The 21,652-nt window shown below is 41.0% G+C and overlaps 1 protein-coding gene and 1 long non-coding RNA gene across 3 annotated transcripts in view; both read left to right on the top strand.

Moving 5' to 3' along the window:
• Positions 1-21,652, top strand: part of SLC7A11 (solute carrier family 7 member 11) — a 236,984-nt gene that overhangs the window by 147,306 nt on the left and 68,026 nt on the right. For both annotated transcript variants that reach the window (XM_014455077.2, XM_023754358.1), the window contains exon 12: positions 11,431-11,580. In XM_014455077.2, coding sequence (XP_014310563.1) covers positions 11,431-11,580 — 150 coding nt within the window. The remainder of the gene's footprint in view (positions 1-11,430; positions 11,581-21,652) is intronic.
• Positions 2,170-3,640, top strand: LOC111826188. The gene is made up of 3 exons (XR_002829471.1): positions 2,170-2,261; positions 3,019-3,103; positions 3,341-3,640. It is a non-coding gene; the product is annotated as an uncharacterized LOC111826188 (long non-coding RNA).

Genomic DNA, 21,652 nt, shown 5'->3' with positions numbered 1-21,652 from the left:
ACTCCACTAAAACACAAAAGGTAAGTGATCATCTGTGACATGTGAGCCACAACCTACTTCCTCTTTCTCCCCCATTCTAGTTCAGATTGACAGAAACTTCGGGCGGGGGCGGGGGGGGGGTGTGTGTAAAGGCCAAGAAAATGGGGCTCCCTCACCACTTAGTTCCCAATCACAACAACTTACTGCAGTTCTCATTCCCTCCAACTACAAGCTGATGGAGCTAAGTTGCTGGTGGGGATGGCTGAGAGTTCAGGGGTTCCCCTCCTCCATCCTCCTGCCCCTGTCCATGGGATAGAAACTACTCTAAGCAGGAAAGGTTGGGAATACTTGGGCCAATATTGCCCTCACCCCAGCTTATTCAAAGGACAGAGGATCCATGATGGGAGACCAGAGACTGTCTATAAGCCTACTTACTCCCCAAATGGTGGTTCAGAAATTTTGTTGGGGGAAAGGCAAGCTGTAGGGAAAAACAGCTCTGTAGCGCTTTCCCAAAGGAAGCGATTTCATTTGAAACAGAGTGTTCAAGGATAAGGAAGCCCCTGAAAACAGTAATTTCTCTTATTTAAGAGCAACACTCATAGGCTAGTTCAACAGATAAAAAGATACACCTAAGAAGAGCCCTCTTAGAGACAGAAAAAATTCTCAAAAACTTACCTCAAAATAATACCCTGGCAAAGCAGCTCACATTTAATTGGATTAAACTGCTGAAAAAATTGGGCTCAGTCTTGAGGACATTGTCAAAAACAATATGATACTCAGCTGGTAATTAGAGAAGACTAATGGGTAGTGATACCGGAACCTATGAGCAGGAATTTTCCCCGGGGTCTTGTCTCATGTCTCATGCATTGGAGGAACGAAGCCGTGGACCAGAGGTATTCAAACAAGGCAGGAGTTTATTGCAAACACGCACAGGCTCCCTGCTAGGGAGGGACATTCAAGTGGGTCGCCTCCTGAAGCATCCTGCTCTTCCCCTCACACCTGGCAAAGGCCCGCTCTCTGTCTAGCTGTGCAGTTGGCCAATTGGTTCCTGGCCTTTTTGCAACATCGTTTTCTTTCACTTGCAAGAAAAGCATCCTCGTTTCAAAACACCCTGTTTTTCTGCTATCCATCCTGGTTTTCTGCAAAACATACTTTTTGTTTGTTTCAGCTTGCTCCAGGATTCCTCCTTCTCCCACCCCTTACCCTTTCTGCCCAATTCTGCTTTAACTCCTCGCAGTAGCATCTAATACCAAATGAAGCAGGCAGCTTACCAAGGGGATCATGGAAAGACAGTGTTAGATCTAAGGAAGTCCTGTTAAAACCAAGGTTATCCCAGGGGGAAGATGTCCCTCCTCTTGGTAAGCTGATAACCAAAGTGGAGATAGATTTCACTAAAAGAGCTGAAGTAAGTCACCAAAATATAAATAATAAGACAATAAAAACAGACCTGTGGGAGAGGGATGGGAATCCATATCCAGAGTTGCTACAATATATTACCTACAACATCCAGTTTTCAACAAAAAATTATGAGACAAGCAAAGAAATAGAAAAGTATGACCCATATACGGGAGGGGGGAAGGGGGGAGGCGGGGGGGGGGGGGAGGAGAACCCAGGAAACAGAAATGGCCTGTAAGAGGGACTAGATGTCAGCTTAAAGACTTCAAAGTCACCATTATTGATATATGCAAAGAATAAAAGAAACTATGCTTGAAGAAGAAAGGGCAGGTATGGAGACAACGTCTCAACAACGAGACAAATCAGTAAAGTGATAGAAAGTATAGAAGCATAAAACAGAAAATCTGGAGTTAAAAAGTCCAACAAATAAAGTGAGAAATTCAATAGAAGGGCCCAATAGTATCTTTAAACTGGCAAAATAAACAATCTTAACTTTATGATAGGTTGATAGGAATAATGAATTCCCCCCCAAAAGAGAGAAAAGAATGAAAAAAAAAACATAATTAGATGGAATGGACAAATTTTTAAAAACACACAAATTACCAAAACTGACTTGTGTACCTAGCAACCTCACATTAAGTAACGAGTAAATAGACCGAATTAACAGTCATTATGAGAAGATATCCTATTTCCTATATTCACTATAGGGTGAAGGAGTCTATGTTTCCATCAGATAAAGTAAACTAAATTATTTACCTTCTTGTCATTAACAAACGGTTATTTCTGCTTCCTTATAGTAAGAAGATGAAAGAGAAATGACTTCTATTGTGTTTTGCCCTATTATAGGTAGTTGATTGGGAGAAGAAATTTACAGAGTATTCATTATGGTACTTCTGCTTTGATATTTACTCCCTATCAATTATTTTCTTTATTTCTTGAGAGTTCATGCTTGTTTTAAGACACAGCTCAAATGGCTTACCTGGTAAATTATTCAAAAATATTTAAGAAAAATAACACCAATAATGTACACCTTCTTTCAGAGAATAGAAAAACATGAAACAGTTCTTTACATGATTTGTGGAGTCAGTACAACTTTGATACCAAACTGACAAAAACAGTTTGTGAGAGAAAAATCACCAATAAACACTTATGAAAAAAAATATTTTGTAACACGATCTAGAACCATATAAAATGTATATCATGACTAAGTTTTATGGAAATTAGTAAAATAATATAAATATCTATTTTAAAATAATATTTCTATTGATTTTAGAGAGGAAGGGAGAGGGAGAGAGAGATAGAACCATCAATGATGAAGGAGAAACATTGATTGGCTGCCTCCTGCACGTCCTCTACTGGGGAAGTGTCTGCAATCCCAGCACGTACCTTGACCAGGAATCCAACCGTGATCTCCTGGTTCATAGGACCCCGCTGAAGCACTGCGCCACACCTGCCTGGCTAGAAATATATTTTCTACTTTCAAAATGAGCAGAAGAGAAATAACAGAAAACAGTGTAAGGAATCCTTGAAGACTATCAAACACTGATGTCAGGAAAAGAGACTGCCAATTGGCAATGACTTCAGCGGTCAGACAGGGTCATTTGCATATTTGTTCTCAGCAATACTTCTCATCTTCTGTCACAGAGGGCTGGAGGCCTGAAAACTGCTTTCCTGAGATTTCTTTGGCAGCTGGCTGGTATAAGACTCTGACAGTGGGCGGTGATAGCAGGTGATTAGAATGCAAGAGGAAGGCAAACGCCCAAACCCACACCTCCTTTAGGTGGGGGGAGGGTAGAGCCTTCCACAGCAGGCCCAGGGTGATGGTGAGCACCTGGGGTCCTGCTCCCTCCCGCAGTCTGTTTCCAGCAACAGCAGCACATGTTTTCTGGGTTGTCAGTAAAGCAGCAAAGTAGTTTAGCTTTAGCAGCCCTGGTAGCATGGTGCTCTCTCTCTGTGTCTGTCCCAGGGATACTTTCTGGGAACTTTGGAACCCAGGACTCCTGCACTAGCAACAGAACGGCCTGGGATTCCTGCAAGGCAGCGGCAGCAGTGCGTGGTCCACAGTACTAGCTGCGGTGGACTGCTCCGCGGGCACTACCCCAGCTCCAGCCCGGCACTGATCCTCCTGCAGGTAACACCATTTCCCCTTCTGCTCCTGTAGCCTGGGATGGCGGCGAACTGCAGATACTGACCATTGAGGACCTTTCCTTTTCCCTTCTGGCTACTCCAGCCCTTCTAACTCTGTTGTAGCTTATCTCGAAATGTATTAAATTCCTCCAGTTGAAATACCAGTTGAATTTTTGTTTTTTTCCAAGTGGACAATGACACTGGGTATGTGATGGAACTTTGTTTTTCTCTCCCCCATTTACTCATATTTAATTTTAGTGTTATGTATTTTTAATATTACCTGTATAGGATAAATCCTCTCACTGATTTAATACATGGTATGCAAATAAGTGAATAAACAATTGCATGCTGATATACATCTCAAATAGAAATGAGATTAAATCAAATAGAAATGAGATTAAATCAAGAAAAATGTTAACTTTTATAATTTAAAATATGCTAAATAGTTCTGGAATTTAATACATGAAGTAATAGTATTATAGTAATCATATAATAAATAAATACATCTTTCTTTTTCCTAAAAGTTCTCTTTTTTTGGCATACAGAACTCTTTTTTTGGCATACAGAAAAGAAAATATGATTATATTTTAGAGTAGAAATCTCTTCTAATATTGTTCATTAGAATCCAAGCTTTCATAATGAACCTATTAACAAGTATTGCATTTCCAGAATATGTTGGGACTATGATAGTTTATTTCTCCATTGAGTTTAAGGATCATGATGTGATGCATTATGTGTATTTATGAGTTGTTCAGATAATTACAGAGAGAAACAATACATATAAAAATGAAAACATAATTTTAGCCATAGAAAAAAAGCTTAACTTTTATGAACGTTAGCTCTCATGAAACATGTGACACACCAAAAGAGAAATACACCTGGTGGAGACAACATGCTATAATAGTATGTACTTCCCCATTTTGTGCATTCTGGTACAATTCTTTATCTAGGAAATGACTCTGTGTCCAGAAATAATAGATAATTGTATAGCAAAGGCCTTCTAATCTAGAATTTTCTGAGGGTGGCTGAAAGATGATTGAAATCTCAATCAGAATTAAAATTATAAATTTTATTACACATGAAATTAGCCATTGGTAAATGTACTTGTACATATATCGGTAATATTTTGATATGGGATTTCTTTTTATTTACTTTCTTGTATGTGGCTGATCCCCTACACATTGGATGCAAACCATCTGGCTTCAGTTTCCGGTTTTGTCCCTAACTGTGGTCTTGGGTGAGGTTCAGTAATGTCATTTCTTAAATGTTATGAGTGTAAAATGGAAAATACACATACGTACTTAGCAAGATATCTGCTACAGCCTCGGTGCATTACCACATTAGGATTGCTGTAGCCGATGGCAGAGGGCGAAATAGTCAAGGTCAACCCTTCTCACTTTAAAATGGACTCTTGAAGTTCACTTCATAATCACACACACACAAAAACCCAATTAAAAAGTTTTAAAATTCTAAGAAATTGTCTTTAAGCATTAGGGGAAAAAGTGTGGAGGACTGAACATAACAAACTCTGACATAGTTTTTATTACAAACTCTGACAGAGGAAGGATGACTTGAATCAGGTGAAAAGTCCTTCCTTGGGGAGGAGAAAGCATTGGAGCCAGAGAGGTAAGAGTGCTTAGAGGCCCCATTGGGGAGCCTACTCTCATAGTTCCCGTCATTTCAGGAGGGAGCGAGCATGTTCTGCACTCCCATTTCAAGGCAAGGCTTCCTAATGCTCCCCAAATGGGATGACGGAGGATTTTCTAGGAAGGGTTGCCTTTTCTGGCAGAAAGAGGGCTTGAGATAGCACCTTGCTATGTCCCAGCGTTCTGCAAGACCTGGTGTGGAGAACAGTCAAAGTTGCTTCATGCCCTAACAGAATGTGGGTTGTAAAAAAGATTGGTGGACCCTAGGAGGCAGGGGGTGTTGAGATAAGGAGTAAGGAAGGTGCATAGACATGAAGGGCAGGCTAGAAGCCTGATTGAGCACAGTTGCTTCATTGTATGCAAAAGCCAGATGGGAATACTAACATCAGCTGTGAATACAGAGAACAAAGGTGGTCACAAAAGATTAACAGAGTAATTCCAATATCCCGGCTGTGTCCGAGTCTAATGCGTGCTCTGTCTCTTCAAAGTGTGCTTTTGCCTGCTGTATGTCTTTTTTGGTAGCCAAACTAGATGTACCAGGTATAAAGGAATTACATAATAATAGTAATAGGCCTTCAGTAACGTGGGGGAGGTGTGGGGGAGGGGAAGCATGCTAGCCCTCTGATTAGGTCTCAGGCTCTTCGGGAGACTCTGCCCCTGGATTATGAGCTTCACGTGCTTCTCACTTCAGACCCCTCTCTCCACGCCCCTCAGGTGGGACCAGATGGCTAGAGTGGGCTGGAGTTGGGTATTTCCCTTCCCCCAAGACTCCGTGGTCAGCAAACTGCGGCTCACGAGCCAATGCGGCTCTTTGGCCCCTTGAGTGTGGCTCTTCCTAAGCCTTAGGAGTACCCTAATTAAGTTAATAACAGTGTACCTACCTATAAAGTTTAAGTTAAAAAAATTTGGCTCTCAATAGAAATTTCAATCGTTGTACTGTTGATAGTTGGCTCTGTTGACTAATGAGTTTGCCGACCACTGCCCCAAGTCAATTAAAGGGAGAAACCCCAGCAGATTCGGATCTGGTTAAATAGCTTCTCCTGAGGGCAGGCCTTTCCACTTAGCTTATTGTCTCAAAAAGCAGGAGGGGATGTTTCTCAGATCTTCTCTGTGAGAACCTGGTAGAGTTCCAGAAGGTAAAACTCACAGGAGTGTGGGGTTCCACCAACGACTGGGTACCCTAGAGGTTTTCTCTCTCAAACGTGGCACACTGAGCCTCCTGCAGTTCCTCAGCCACAGCTCACGTTTCCATACCCAGCACCGGCTCCTCCAGAGATGTCAGCTCCTGGGTTTCTGTTCTGTAAGTAGTGAATCTCTGTAGTCACCTGTCAGTGAATTTCTGGCAGTATTTTGCTCTGTGACATCCTTCCTCTTAGAGATCTAAGAAGAATTGTTGATTTTTCAGTTTGTTCAGCTTTTCATTTCTTGTCAGGACAGAATAGCGGCTCCCATACTTCTTACATGCGAAACTGGAAGTCTGCATTACATTTTTTTAAAGCCTCACCTGAGGATATGCTTATTGATTTTGAGAGAGAGAGAAACAGGGATGTGAGAGAGAAACATCGATTGGTTGCCTCCCATACTCTCCCCGAATGGGGATTGAACCTGAAACCTCAGTATATGCCCTGACCGGCACTCGAACCCACAACCTTTTCGTGTATGGGGTGACGTTTAACCAACTGAGCCACGCCAGCCAGGACTGCATTACATTTTTTAAAAAGGAGTTTATTAATTTATTTAAAAAGAATGATCTCATTACATGTTAGTATAAACAATATATTTTATGAAAAATAATTTTTCCAAAAATATGTGAGAAAAGTGACATTGTTTTACATTTTTGAATTCTGTCTAATAATGTCTGGCTTAGTGGCTGGATTTTCATATTTTCTTCTGCATTTCTGCTGTGATACGCTGTTTTGGTTGATGTATATGAAGAAAGTCTAGACTCCTTTGGCAGATGTTTAAAAGGGATTTAAGCCTTTAAAACTTTAATAGTCTTTTCAGATAATTGTGGATATTCTTCTTTAGTATTACATGGAAACTTGACATGTGATCATTTCTTTTGTTTTTAAGTTTTTGCTACATTTATTGGGGTGGCATTGGTTAATAAAATTATATAGGTGTCAAGTGTACATTTCTGTATACATCATTTATATATTGCATTGTGTGCCCACCACCCAAAGATAAATCTTCCTTTATCATATATTTGACCCCCTTTACTATCCGCTTCCCTTCCCTCTGGTAACCACAATGCTGTTGTCTGTGTCTATGAGTTTTTGTTTATTTGTTGCTTTCAGTTCTATAGCCCACATTACATTTAAAAAAGAAGGCTCAGAGAACAAGTTGATTGCAGTGGGGAGAAATGCAGAAAATTATATTTCTGTGCATCTGAGTCTTAATGGATAAATATCAAAGTTGTTATAAATAAAAAACATGACAAACACTGTGAACACATACTTGCAAACCATCCACACTAAGGCAAGAGCCTCCGAGGGAAAGGAAAGGGCACCTCTTCCATCTGCTTTGTCTGTCTTCCGGCTCATGTCCCTCCTGCCATAGCTCCCCACAGGCTGTGTACGGCTGAGCTATTCTTCATTTCAAAACCTTACGTGATAAATTCATAGTCACCACACCTGCCAACCTATGGTATTCCTGCCTGCATGGTGCTTATATTTGTGTTGTTTCCTTCAATTTTATTCTCTTGCCTTTATCCTTTAGTCCTGGTGGGCATTTCTCCGAGTGCCTGGTTCTGCAGCTCTTTCTGAAGCCAACAGCCTAAATCCCACCTCTCCTTCTCTGCTTCTGTATTTGTCCTGCTACACAATCAGCATTCTGGGTGATGCATCTGTGGGAGGCTCATTGTAAATCTCCTCTGTCAGGCTGAGTCTCTGTACTTAAGAGCTGAACTGAAAGGTGATTCCTCATTGCAGGGCAAGATAGCATTTCCTATTTCAACCTTAAATGTTCCTTTGCCAGCAGCAGCTAGGAGATGTTGCCCCTTAAACATTTTCCATCCAATAGCTTATAGGCAACCAGAGTTCCCAGTTCGTATGTCTACAACTGAGATCTTGCATAAAAATGGTGATACTTTTCATTATGAAGAAGGAAATGCTATATTGTGGTGCTTGTTCTTCAAGACAAACTAAATATTTCACAATAAAAAAAAATCTATTGCTTGTTATTGTCTTCAATGTTCAATAGTTTTGAGTGGATTTGAAAGGAATGGAGTGTAAGTCACTGAAGAAGTTAATTGTTCTCGTTGAAGGAAGATAATCACAAAGGAGCCCAACGTTAAGTTTCATACCCCAATGTTGATTACCTTTCTGCAAGCAGTTAGAATGTTATTTTCTGAGCTGCAGAGCAATTAATGGATAGAACTGCAGGAAGTATTTAATTGAGTATTGATTTAAGGCCAAGCTGTTGTTTGGCTGAGGCATTGCATTATAATTAATGGACCTTAACCAGAGTTTAATTTTTCCACACTATTTCTGATTTTCAAGTGTTGTAATAGCAACCCTCAAAAAATCCATCGAGGGAGCCTTGGACTTTTTCTGTTAACTTTTTAAAGTTTTGACTGAATTTTTAACACACCCAGAAGACGTCTAGCTTTTGATAGTATCTTCAAAGTCTGCTGCGTTTTGAATACATTTAAGATTAAATTCTCCCATTGACATATTGTCAATTAGTCAATAAATTCATTCATACAAGTTTAATATAGGGTAATATTATTAATGGCATGATTTACTGAGGAAGGCTGTGCCTTATACTTCCCTGGAGTTCTGTAGGCAAAGAATAGATTCTCATCTGCTTGGGATGGTACTGAATGCTTAAGTACTGCTGAGTGCTTTCTTGAAGGGCAGAGGATGGAAAATCCCTTTTAAGGGCTCATCCATAATACTTTCCCGTGACTGATTAGTCCCTTTATAATGTCAGAAATATAAGTTTGTAATTTTTAAAATAGCCATCTGGCCACTTTTGGATTTGGCCTATTACTTAAATTCTAGCCTAGCTAGGTTCAAGATGATGACTTACATTGTTACCAGTTTCAGTAAGTATCAAATGCAGCATTGAGATCCTAGTGGTATGCAGAGATGAACAAAACATAGTTGGAGTAGCTGCCTCTGTGCACATTACAGCCTATTTTGAACACAAACAGTGCAGAAATAACGAAACCATATGGCAGTCCGTAATAAAGAATGACTTTCTAGTTCAATCTGTTTACAAAACTTTCCAAAATTATCAGCCGTCTCATTTTCTTTGTCCTCCTCACAAGTCTTTACCTTTCTCGCCAGTCACTATTATAGCTAAATCCCTTTCATGTCATGTCTCATCAACATTACCCAGCAGTTGCTGCAAAGGATGCTGCAGTGTAAAAGTTTCGATCTCTTCAATCTCATTTTGCCATCTTAGTATACGAGACCGAGACTAGCTGTTTGTTTCTGCTGTGCCGCGGTTTGGGAATTCGTTGTAATCCCAGCAGCAATTTCAAGTCTGGCACCTGGTACTCTCTCTCTGAAATGTGGAGCAGCTACGTGTGTCAGCTCCCCAGGGAGCTAGCACATTGGAGAGAAAGCATGGAACACTTGCAGCAGGGGCTCTCCTGCCTGAATTTAAAACACTTCGATGGATTCAAGACTCCAGTACATTTTAACAATCCATCCAGGAGCCCAGGGCGTAATTGGTGGAATCAATCAGGAAGTAGGTGTTCAGGACTACCCATGCAGATTTGAGATAACTTTCATTTACTCTGCATCTTCACAATTAGGTGGTGTGAAGAACATGAGGAGGTAGACTGCAGATTTATTTCCATGTCAGATCAACCAAGTCACCTGCTGGTACAACAGCAATAAAAAATTTCACATCCTTATAACTAGATTCACTTAGGTCACTGATCAGTCCATGTTAGGAGGTGGAGCTCTGTGGGAATATGTATACTCTTAACGGAAGGAGTGTTTCTTAACTCTTTGTGAATGTGTTTTATATAAAACCAAGTCTGAATGGCATGTAACATTTGCAGAATTGTCAGTTCACTGAGAGAATTGTGCTTTTTTTCCCCTTGATGCATTAATACTTATTCGATTGAACTTCATTTGCAACAGACGCTGAAAAAATTCAAATGTTTTTGGGTACAGGTATTATGTTTATGTGGAGCAACTTGGTACTCCAACAATGTTATAAATTTTTTTCTTAAATACTTAATAATATAAGTTCCAAAAGAACAGTGCCTCTTATTTTTGTATGGAAATATTTTCACTATGAACACAAAGAACTCCTGAAGATACAGCAACATTGGAGCAGCGGAGGAATTCTAGACTCAGCTTCTTTTGGCCTTCCTGGGTTAGGGGCTGGGGAGTGAAAGTTCATACTATTGTGAGCTGATGAGAAGGAGTGGGGCATTTGGGCCTGAAAGTGCTTGTGGATTATACCATCCAGGGTACGAACAGGGTAAATTGAATAAATGAATAAGTGAATGAATGATGAAATGAAAGAATAGCCAGCAGAATTGTTGACCACAGTGATTAAGTTGTATCTTCTGTTACCCAGCCATGTTTTCTCATAGCTGACTAGGTAAATGCAATCAAGGAGGTCTAAGAAACAATAGAAATTATATCAAAAACAGTGTTTGCACACTTATGGTAGAGGTCCTGGAAATAGAAATTCAGGCCTCCCCTCGTACCTGCCAGGGACTCTGCAGTGTTTGAGGGCACAGACTGCATCTAGACTACCCCATTTCAAAGCTCAGCATACCACTTTTTTTTTTTTTTTTTGCTATGGAAACCATAGGTAAAGAACTCAAGACACTGTTCCTCAAGTTTTTCATCTTAAAAAGAGGATAATAATTGTCTCCATCTCATAGGAACGGCTTGCGTATTAGAGATAAGCTATATGAGTCTTTGTTCTTGACACATTTGAAGCAGTGTCCAGTGTCAGCAGTTATTATGATGGTGATTGTTGTTGTTATTTCATCTGATGTCTCACTCTCTTTTGCAGCCTTTAAAATGACCTTTCTGGAAACGATGTTTGCACTTCCACCTCTGATCCCTGGTGTTCTTGTCGACTGTCCAGGTTCTCTGACAGTCATGCTGATCTGAACCACATTGCTGCTGTTCGGTTCCAGCTCCGCTGTCCCTCTCCCCTTCCCCACGTGCTCCCCATCATTGTTTCTTTCTGAAATTTCTAGCTGGGGGAAGGATGTCCCTATCCCCAGTTCAGGCCTTAATTCAATTTTTATAATACCTTGATATTAAAATAATACTTACTAGTCTTTTCTCTTCTCTTGTAGCTATCTCTGCAAGATTCCCTCAGAATCGGTTGGAAAACAATAACTGTGGGTGCCAGGGAAGCTGTACTCACCAGCGCCTCTCACTCCACTTGCAGTCAACCAGTGGCCCAGGCCAGACCGTCCACCATCTTCCACCGTCTTCGACTTCAGGTATGTTTGCTGATCATCAGACTGCATCTTAAGATTTAGTAGAATGTCTCTCCCAAACCTCTTATTCGAAGTTCATAATTTTGATGCTTTAAGCTCTAAAAGATCTTTTTAAAATTTCTGTAAGTTGCTAGTTGCTTCTTTTAAAGGAGAAAGAGTAGAAATAAGGGCAGATTAAAAGCCCAGGCAAACACGTGCATATAACAGCTATTCCAAGTGAAGACGTCTTGGAGCCTTGAGTTTTGAGGTAAAGCAGACTGCTCTGACGCTGTCATGTCACAACTGGGTGTAATAACACAAAGGGGAACAGCCTGAGGGCCGGGCCCAGTGAGATGTTTTACATGATCATTTTGTTCAACCGACCCCTATTCCATTGACTCGAGGTTGGAAATGGTTCAAGAGGATAACACAATATAGGAAATTATAGTGACTTCCCTTTCAACATTTACTTAGTTTCTCGGTGGAAGACTTGTGCTTTGACTGGGCGTGACTCATTTTGAAAAGACTGAGTTTGAGTCTAGTTAGTGACCAAACAGAGGAACATGTTTATTTATTTTTTTTAATAACAGAAATCCAATGGAGTAGATTAATAGAATTCTTTACTCAGTTGTGAGAGACTTCAGGGAAAAAAAATAATGCTCCCATTGAATGAATTGATTGGATCATCATAGGGAAGAGTGTGTATAAGAATGAAATTCATAGGCAGAAAGAATAAGGAATAAAGACAGGCCCCCAAACGACAATACTTGTCATTCTTAAAAGGGATATGAAAATGAGAAATAAAGCGATGACTTTGAAAGCAGATGTACCCCACCATGTATGCTGTTCTGTTGGTGTAAATCATAAAAATGCTCCGCAATGTAAATGTTTAGGATACTTTTATTGAATTACTGCAACAATAACAACATGCCACGAAAGAAAGGCTTCCATATATATGCTAATTAAGAAAAGGCAACACACTGTAACTACTGCACAAATCATAAAATATTCAGTTTGTGTTTGTTGAGACTCCAAAGAGGTTCTGTTTTAACTTTATGGGTGCAGTTTGGCTGGAAAAGAGGTGTATGTGAAGCAGATTGTTAAATGCTCTTTTACCAGTGCTGGCTGTTTAGCAAGGTGCTCCAGTATGATGACAAGGAAGGACAAGTTGGACTTGAAACTGTCTTTTAAATCAGTTTGATGAGTTTGAAGAAGACTGATCCCACCCCCCAAAGTAGTGCCTTTGCTTTGCAAATCACTTTGAGGATAATGTCCATTGGCTAACCATTGACCAAGGTGATGAGGTTAAATAACTGGAAGGATTGGCTATAAGTTTGGTAGTACCTATGTTCTATCTGCATGTTAAACTCAGAATGAAAGACTATGAGACCCATAACTCACTCCTTATGTGGCCTTAAAGGTAGCCCACCAAATTGTCACTGTTCTTTCTACATCTAAGGCATGAGGAATCATGAGTGAAAAATGTCATTTCCATTGTCAGATTTTAGGGTTAATTGAAATGACCTGCCAAAATGTATATTTTCTCATTCGTTGTTTTAGTTCTCCTTTAGAATGTCAGTATTTCTAGTCTTTGAACCGGATTTCGGCTGAAAAACTTTTAGACCCTGCACTTTGTATTTTCTAAGTAGCATGCCTAAATTGGTTTTGCTTCTGTGACTTTGTAGATAATAAAATTTGCTCCTTCATGTCTTCCCCTTCCATACTGATCACACAGGCTGTCTCTTCCAAGTTGGTAAGGAGATATTAAAAATGGGTCAAAGCACTGTGCTCAGAAATGCTATTTTGGGAACTCCACACCTCCTCACCTGCTGGCAGTTCTCTTTGTGTTGCAAGTCCTACGGTAATCAGGGCAGTTTTAGCCTAGAGCTAGTGAGTCTGTGGACCAATTGCTTTAGCCGGGTTTCCTACTATCTCGTGGATCCTCATCTTAGCAGGATTACTGGTGTAGGTATGAAATCGTCTGGTTAATATAGAAGGTTTTGCACCAAGCTAGTGCTCTGGCTAAAGAAAATCCTCTGAGGCATGCTTGCAGAGAACTTTATATGAGAAGAACATTGTGTGCCCTAATTATAAATTGCTATTAAAACCTACGACAGTTGGCAAAGGTACATAGAGTTAGTGCATCACCTGTGAGAACGCTGTCTTACTCAGGTGGATCAGAAATATAGGGTGTCCCCAAAAATGTATATACATACTTTGAATAATTATAAAGGCAGTGTTTATTAAAATACATTTAATTTTAAAAGTTGAGCTATCAGCTGTTACAGTGTGTATACATTTTTGGGGGGAACACCCTGTATATTTGAGAGTCTAGAGAGCAAACATTCCTTATTCTTTCTCTCAGGCCATATTTAGTCAGTGTAGAAACTACTTTGAACTGGTGTTACAACATCTTTTGAATCCTTGTTCCTTTTTTGTCTCTCTTCCTGACCTGCCAGTTTCATCCTTTCCCCACTCCCTTTGTAATGGAATTAGCTCGTCTCATTTCTGTCCTCTCCCCTAGAATCAGCATCAGAAACCTTATTATAATTGCTCTGACACTTTCTTCAGAGTAGAGTTTTAATGATACCGTGCTGGCTTTGTGGTGTGTCAGCTTGGCAAGAGTGAATTAATTTCCTCAATTTTTCTTTCCTGTTTGTTCTGGTTAGGGTGAGAACAAGAGAGATTCTTGTGGGCGATTTGGAAGCGGGAAGCGCAGCAGCCGCCTTTTCGTAACTCACACATGTCACGGCCTGATGTCTGATCTCACTGGTGTGAGGCTCTGGTGGGGCTGCACACTCCACCCCTGTTTCCATGTCTCTGACTGCCAGGCCACGTGTGTGTTCTTCGTGATGAAGGGCCCTAGCCTTTGTAGGACACCCATCTCGCCAAGGTCAGACTGGCATAAAGAACTGTCCTCCTGGGCTCCAGCCCATGGCTTGTGAAGTCCAGCTTGCTCTTTCTCTCCACCACATTAATGTCTTTCCTTCCCAACTGCTTTCTTTGTGGGCTTCAAGCTCCAGAGCAAATGCAAAGACAACTGCTTAATCAGCTCCCCAAGGGCCATAATAAAGAGTTCCCCATAACAAATAGTTTGATATTTATCTATATCCATGTCTATGTATCTAACCAAGTGCTTATAATTTACCTGCTCCCTGGCACGTGGCTACTGACCTGCACAAAGACCACAAGAAGAAACCAGTGTTCAGCTGGCAATGCCAACAAAACACTTTTCCTACTTCCGGGTTACATGCACTCCTCAGCCCTGTGTTGTCATCTGTGCCACAGGGCTCTTGATCACAGTTTCCTTCCACAGGACAGTACGTTCATCCATTTCATTGATTATACACTTCTGCTTGGGCCTGGTATACTTGAATGCCAGCCGATGAGAAGTAAATCCCACAAAAACTAAATGGTCTGCTAACTTGGTGAAATTTCTAGGTATCCAGTTGGGGGTACGCTGAGAGATCAGGTGAACGGCAAGTGACTGCACATAACCCAACCACTAAGAAAAAGGCTCAACACCCAAGTAGGCATTTTTGGATTTTGAAAACTATGCAACTCATTCGTATGTGTGTGTCTGACTCGGTTATCGAGTGACTCACTACATTGCAGCCTTGAGTGGGGCCCGGAACTACACAGAACCCTGCAGCAGGTTCAGCTGTTGTGCCAACGGCTCTGCCATTTGGACCACGTGATACAGCAAGTCCAATGGTGCTTGAAGTGTCAGTGACAGCTAGGGAGGCTGGAGCCTTCGGCAGGCCTTACAGGTGACACACAACGCAGCACACAGGTCAGCCAGGTTCCAGGGCAGCAAGTCATGGGTATCCATTTGTCATCGTGAGCTCTAGCTTGTGTTTGTGGGCCCCAGTGTTTTCTTGCTCTCTCCCTAACCTAACATCCATCTTCCCATCCTGATTGACTGCCTGCTGCCTTTAGGTTCTAGCCTCAGACAGGACGGCAACAGTTCACAGAGACTGCTCAACCTGTTCCCATGATTCGGTTCAGTCAAATTCCTGTCTAAGAATTTGTGGCTCAGTGGTTGAGCTTCGACCTATGAACCAGGAGGTCATGGTTTGATTCCCGGTCAGGGCATATACCCAGGTTGCAGGCTCGATCCCCAGTGTGGGGCATACAGGAGGCAGCTGAGCAATGATTCCCTCTCATCATTGGTGTTTCTATATCTCTCATCCTCTCCCATCCTCTCTGAAATCAATTAAAAAAATAAAAATAAAATAGTGATCTAGGTATATAACTGTTTTGTTGACTGAACTCTAAATGATATAAACACCAACAAACCTTTTTCTTGTTTACATTCAAGAACTTTCTAAACAGGACTCCAAAGCATAATCGTGCAAAAACAACAAATGAAAACCCTTTTGAATATTTTTGGGAGGGACAAAAGATCTCGCAGAGGTAGATGATTGCCTCCTGCATCCTTGTGTAGAAGGAACTTAAAGAAATTTGGCTTAGGATATTGTAAAAACCCGATCTATCTTCTCTATGGCACTCTTTATCGACTCTTTTACTGGGACACATCAGAGCATCTGTGACCTAAGGTGGTGTGTGTGGGTTAGATGGATGATTAAAAATAGACAGAAAAAATTCAAACACACCTTTTATCCTGGACACACTTAGATCATTGGAGACTTCTTTACAGAAACTCATAATGGATAAGAATCTCGGCTTCACCACTTCTAACCTTGAGACCTTGAGAAACTTACTTAACCATCCTGTGTCTCAGCTTCCTTGCAATGCATGCAGTTCTTGTAAGGATTGCCAAGTTGGTGCTAATTATTATCATGACTAGAGGCCTGGTGCACGGATTCATGCACCGGTGGGGTTCCTCGGCATGACCTGCGGGGATCAGGCCGAAACTGGCAGTCCAACATGCCTCCCGGAGGGAAGTAGTAACGTGTGAAGGGCAGGCGGCTGGGGAGGAGCCTGAGCCCTGGCCGGGCATCGTGCTGCTCCCACTTATCCCAGCCTCACCACAGCCCTGTAGGCTCGCTGCCGCTCTGCTGTGGTCTCCGCACATCCATGACTGAGAAGTGGCAGCAGGCTCGCGCTCAGTCAGTCAGATGCTGGTCCTGATCCTGGTCCTGATCCGGATGGGAGAGGGGTGTGCAAGGGGAGTGCCTGCGGGGCGGGAGAGGCTCACACCGGCCACAGTGGGTGCTCACATCTGTGAGCCCGGTGTCTGGCGCCCATTGAACGGTTGAATGGTCGAATGGTTGCTTAGGCTTTTATATATATATAGATTATTTGCCTGCCTCACTCAGCCCTTCAGTTCCCCTCCAGAGAAGTTTGGAATGAGCTGAAGAGATTTTGCAGGCAGCCCTTCCCCAGCTGGCTCCCTCTGGCTTTTTCAGTCTGGCTCTTCTCACTCTCAGGGTCACTGGCCTTCCCCAATACCACTGTTTCTCTTTGCAGTTTGTCTCCAGATCTTGTTCTGAGTTTTGAGGGTCTCCAAACTCTTTGTTGAAAATCATAGTAATATTTTTTCCTCCAAGAAGTAATAGTCTTTCCCTACAATGTAACACTTCTTTTTGGCCTTTTACGGGTTTGGGCCTTGGGGACCATAAGGAACCCTGCTTTTATGGGTGTACTGCGCCCTCTGCTGGAAAGACTTGTCATACTACCAGCCAGAGCTAAGGGCTGAGACCTTGCTGTGTGCCTGGCACAGTGCACACATTACCTCTTTTAACGTGGTCGACAGCTCTGTCGGTTCCATCTTGCAGAGGAGGAGCCTAGTGCTTAGAAGCAGGGACTTCTCCATCGTCATGCACCTGTGAGCCAACATTGCACCCAGGTAGACTGCCTCCAGAAATGGTGCATTTCACCACTGTTCTATTGGGGAGCTCGACTAGGAGCATAAATCTTTCCTACTACTGACAAATATATATTGAAATCCTATTCCATGTGCAACCTGCTCAAAGGAACTCACACTCTCACATTCAGGTAAAGATATCTACCTCACAGAATTGTTGGTGAGGACCCAAGGAGATGTTTTAATGTGAACAATCTAGCATAATATTTGACACGTAGCTCTTAAATAGTATTACTTTACCTTCTTCCAGAACCTCCTAGTGACTTTTTACTTCCATGGAATTGTGGAAAAATCATCCTGAAGAACTAAAAGATGCTACAATCTCCTTTTATCACAGGATCTGAAACTTTATAATTTGAGTCTGTCCTCAGTTCTATAAAACGGTCTTTATTTGCCTCAGTTTCCCCTAACCTCACCTCAATCACAAGACTTACAGGCCTTAATGCAAAATTACTTGGGATGACTTGCCTTGATATTTCAGGGTTAGCAATGCGGTTTGCTCTTCGTTCCCAGCTTCCTGTGTATAGATTGAGTAATGTCAACACTAGCCCATGTTTGTAAGTCTCTGCTTAAATCCAGGTTTGTTCCTGTGCAGACAAGGTGATTGACGATGCCTGTCATTTAGATTAGTATGTAATTCAGTGTCATTTGGATTAGTCAACGGGAAATAGGAATCAGCATACCTGCTTCAGATAATAATGTGAATGACATACTTGTTATCACATCAAAATGACTTGTAGCATATACAGTATATTCATTGTTGCAAGATACTGAGAGAGGTTGCCTTTGTTTCTAGTGCTGACTTTGCTAAAAATGAGTGATATTTAAATGCTCTGTACCTTTGCCATTTTAAACTTTCTGTGCAAATTAAGGTGGTTGGACCCAATGATTCTAACATTCATTTATCTTGAATTCAGTGGTTTGCATATTTCAGATCTCATCCTTCATATTTACCAGAGGATAACCTTGACACCCTGCTGGGTGTTTGTCAACAAGATTCAGAAATACATGATAGAGTTTTTGCTTGCATATAACTTGAAAGCTGTAATAATATACAAAGTAAATTGGATAAGGACATTTTACGATGTTTTTATTGCAAGGGAACGGTTTTCTTAAATCTTGGCTTATCAAAGTTCATTTTTAAAAAACAGCTTAAGTATAAAAGAGCTTTGATGTAGCTCTTTGATAGGTAAGTTTCATGGTCAAGGTTAGAAATGCAAATGGAAAAAGTTTTATAACTATAGATTTCACAGATGTACTTTAAAATTAAAATATCACCATTCCACATATAATTCTGGATATTTCTGAATAATTTAAGTAGACCATTTCTAATACACCTTAACAAGGATGTTTTAAATTTGTCCTTCCCTTTGTGGGAAGATGGTCAGTCTACTTGAGGATGGTGATCCACATCCCTAATCCAGATCTTCTTTATAAGAGAAGAATAAACTTCAGAGAATCTGGGGATAATCTTATCAGAAAGGATTAAAAGATATCCTGGAGGAAATACGATTTGTCAGGAGAATGGAATGGTTCACACCGGTGTTACTCTTCTTCAGTGTGGTACATACAATAGACTGATCACAGACGGCCTCCCTCCAGCTTACCAGGATTAAATACCATAATGTCTTTAATGCTTGGGTATATCAATCCCCTGCCCGTCATTCTTTTCTTGTTAACATTTTGTGTTGTAATTAGTGTGCAGAGGATGTCTGCCCGTGTCTACTGTATGAATACCTGCACCTGCTCTACCGTCTGCCCCTTTCAGCAGATTGCATTAAGGACAAGACAAAATACTTTGATTTTTCAGTCCAGAGTAGTCATACTGTGAATATGGCATGCTCTGCTAATGAATAAATCCTTCTGCACCTTAAACCGTGTGGCTTTGAAGACAAGAAAGGTCCAAGACAGTGAGGGGAAAAGAGGGCACACTCACAGCCCCAAGATTTGCAAGTCGTTCTGCTTGTGTGGATTCCAACCTGTGGTACTTTCTATTTGATTGTGTATTTGAGGATGTAAATCATGAAATCTGAAGTTATGTGTCTCAGGGAAAGCCCTGTAAACTTGACTTGGACTGGAAAGGGAAGAAGGGCTAGATAAGGACTTCGGCCTCTCCCCATTAGCTAGGGACTCTAAGAACATTGTGCCCTTCAAAGGCTGTGCCTTCCCCTCCCAGGACACAGGACCTAATGTTCTGCGGTACGTTTCTCAGGCACCGGCATGATTTATACGCCTACATATTAGAATTCCCTGGCCTCAGAGATGAAACAGCAACTGAATACAAACTTACATGTTTGGGGCGGGAGTGTAGATAGACGTAAAAAGAGAGTATTAATCATTATATACCTTAAGCATAGCAAGGAAAAGAGTCGAGTTTAGGAAATGGGGAAAAGAAAATAAAGCCTTTCAGTCATTTTGCTTGCTGAAATTTTTATTCCAGCTACACTGCTCCTTATAAATCAGTGCTTTCTGAACTTGCTCCCGATGCAATGCTAGACCTAACGGTGCTGCATAACAATTGTGTCCTCGGGTAAAAAGGAATGAAGAAGGAATACACAGGCCTTCTAGATAATCACACGGCCTTCCCCACCACTTCAATGCTAAGCTAGCATTTCAAGTAATTTCTCTTTTGTCTCGCTGAGAAAAACCATTTCATGATTTATTACACTGGATTAAAGGGTGGGTGCACTCTGAAGCTGGAACATGACTGAAGGGCAATCAGGCATAAAGGATGTCAAAGCAGTTGGTATGTTGAACATTTTCTAAATTCCTGAAATGAACTTTTGGAGCTGCTTGTCCAAGAAAAGAATCAGAAGACAAAACAGACCTGTTACATCAACTATATAGATGACGGTAACTAGGTATCTCCACATTCTAGAATTAAGATAGGAAGATAAACCAAACTGATTCCGCAGAAAGCTTTCTGTTTGTGAGATTTAGGTTTCATCACGTTACCATTTGTCAACATGAATTCCATAATATGTAACTTCTTTCAATATCATTGCTGTCGAGGCGGAGAGCCTGTTTAGAGGCTCGTGTTCCATTGCACAAAACATGCCATAAAAGCTAGCCTAGAGGTTTTTTCCTAGCTGTCACCTCTTCTAAGAAGTGTAACATCAAAGTTTGTTATAGCTTTCTGTGTTCTGCACACCTGAGATAGAGAGGGGCTGCAATCCGTCTGGAGGTTTGCTTTCTCATTTCTGAGGACCGTCTCTCTCCATATAAACAAGGGAATTTAAAAATTTTAAAAGCAAAGAAAAATGTTTATTTACTTTTGCTGTCTCACATGGAAAGTTGAATCCACTATTATACACGCCAGTAAATGAAATACTTAAAGGTTCCAGCAGAAGCCAGTTCTACTCAGCTAAGAATACAGTGTAGCCACTTTTTTCGCAATGAGGAATTCCATGAGATTTTGTAAAGTAAAAGAGATAAACCTGCTTAGCCATCCATTTATCTGTTTAATTAAATCATATTTATCATAGAGATGGTAGATATTGTTTTCTACTCTCATTCATTCCTGTGTACCATTTGTACACTTTACAAAAACATAATTTCAAAATAAAAGAAACCGTGACATAGCAATATCACTACCAACATTATGATGATAACAAAAACCTTATTTTCTCAGACTTAATCTATTTTGGAAGTATAATTTTCAAAACTTGGTTCTTTGACAAGAATATGAGTCAAAGATTTATTCAACTCATTAATGAGGTTACTAGAAGAATGATAAAACTGATTAAAAATATCTGGGTAAGGCAGAAATATGTATAGTCCCTGAAGGACAGAATATTGGTGTAAGACTGCTAAGCTAAAAACTCACTAATGCCCTTTTGGGATTTATGGGTGTGGCTTTTGTCTGACAGAATAAACAGAGTGAGATTCACAAGAAGGCCACAGAGTCCTTGGGCAAATTATATCAACAGGAACCCTATATGCTTGGACTGAGAGACAGTACAAAATGAAGGGATGTCACTGGGCCCCTGAAGGCAGGCTGAGAAAAGGACTTGGCTGCAAACTTGCGCCGTGTTTCTTGAAAAGGGAAAGATAAACATTTTGTTGCTTTAAGTTGCTAAGTTTGGGAGTAATTTGTTACACAGCAGTGAAAGGTTGTCTTTTGAAATGAGTAGTTTACTCATATTTAGGAAAGGAGATAAGGGAGGTGCATAGACATACCAAATACAAAGTAAAGTAAGTATGTGTCACCAGAGAAGCTCGGCGGCTTATGTCAATTCATCAAAGAGTGATGGAGGGTACATCTGG

The sequence above is a fragment of the Myotis lucifugus genome, unplaced genomic scaffold (assembly GCF_000147115.1).
Source record: "Myotis lucifugus unplaced genomic scaffold, Myoluc2.0 scaffold_1, whole genome shotgun sequence".
In the NCBI taxonomy this organism is placed as follows: domain Eukaryota; kingdom Metazoa; phylum Chordata; class Mammalia; order Chiroptera; family Vespertilionidae; genus Myotis; species Myotis lucifugus.
The sequence above is the reverse complement of the archived record's forward strand: the minus strand, read 5'-3'. Positions and strand labels throughout refer to the sequence as shown.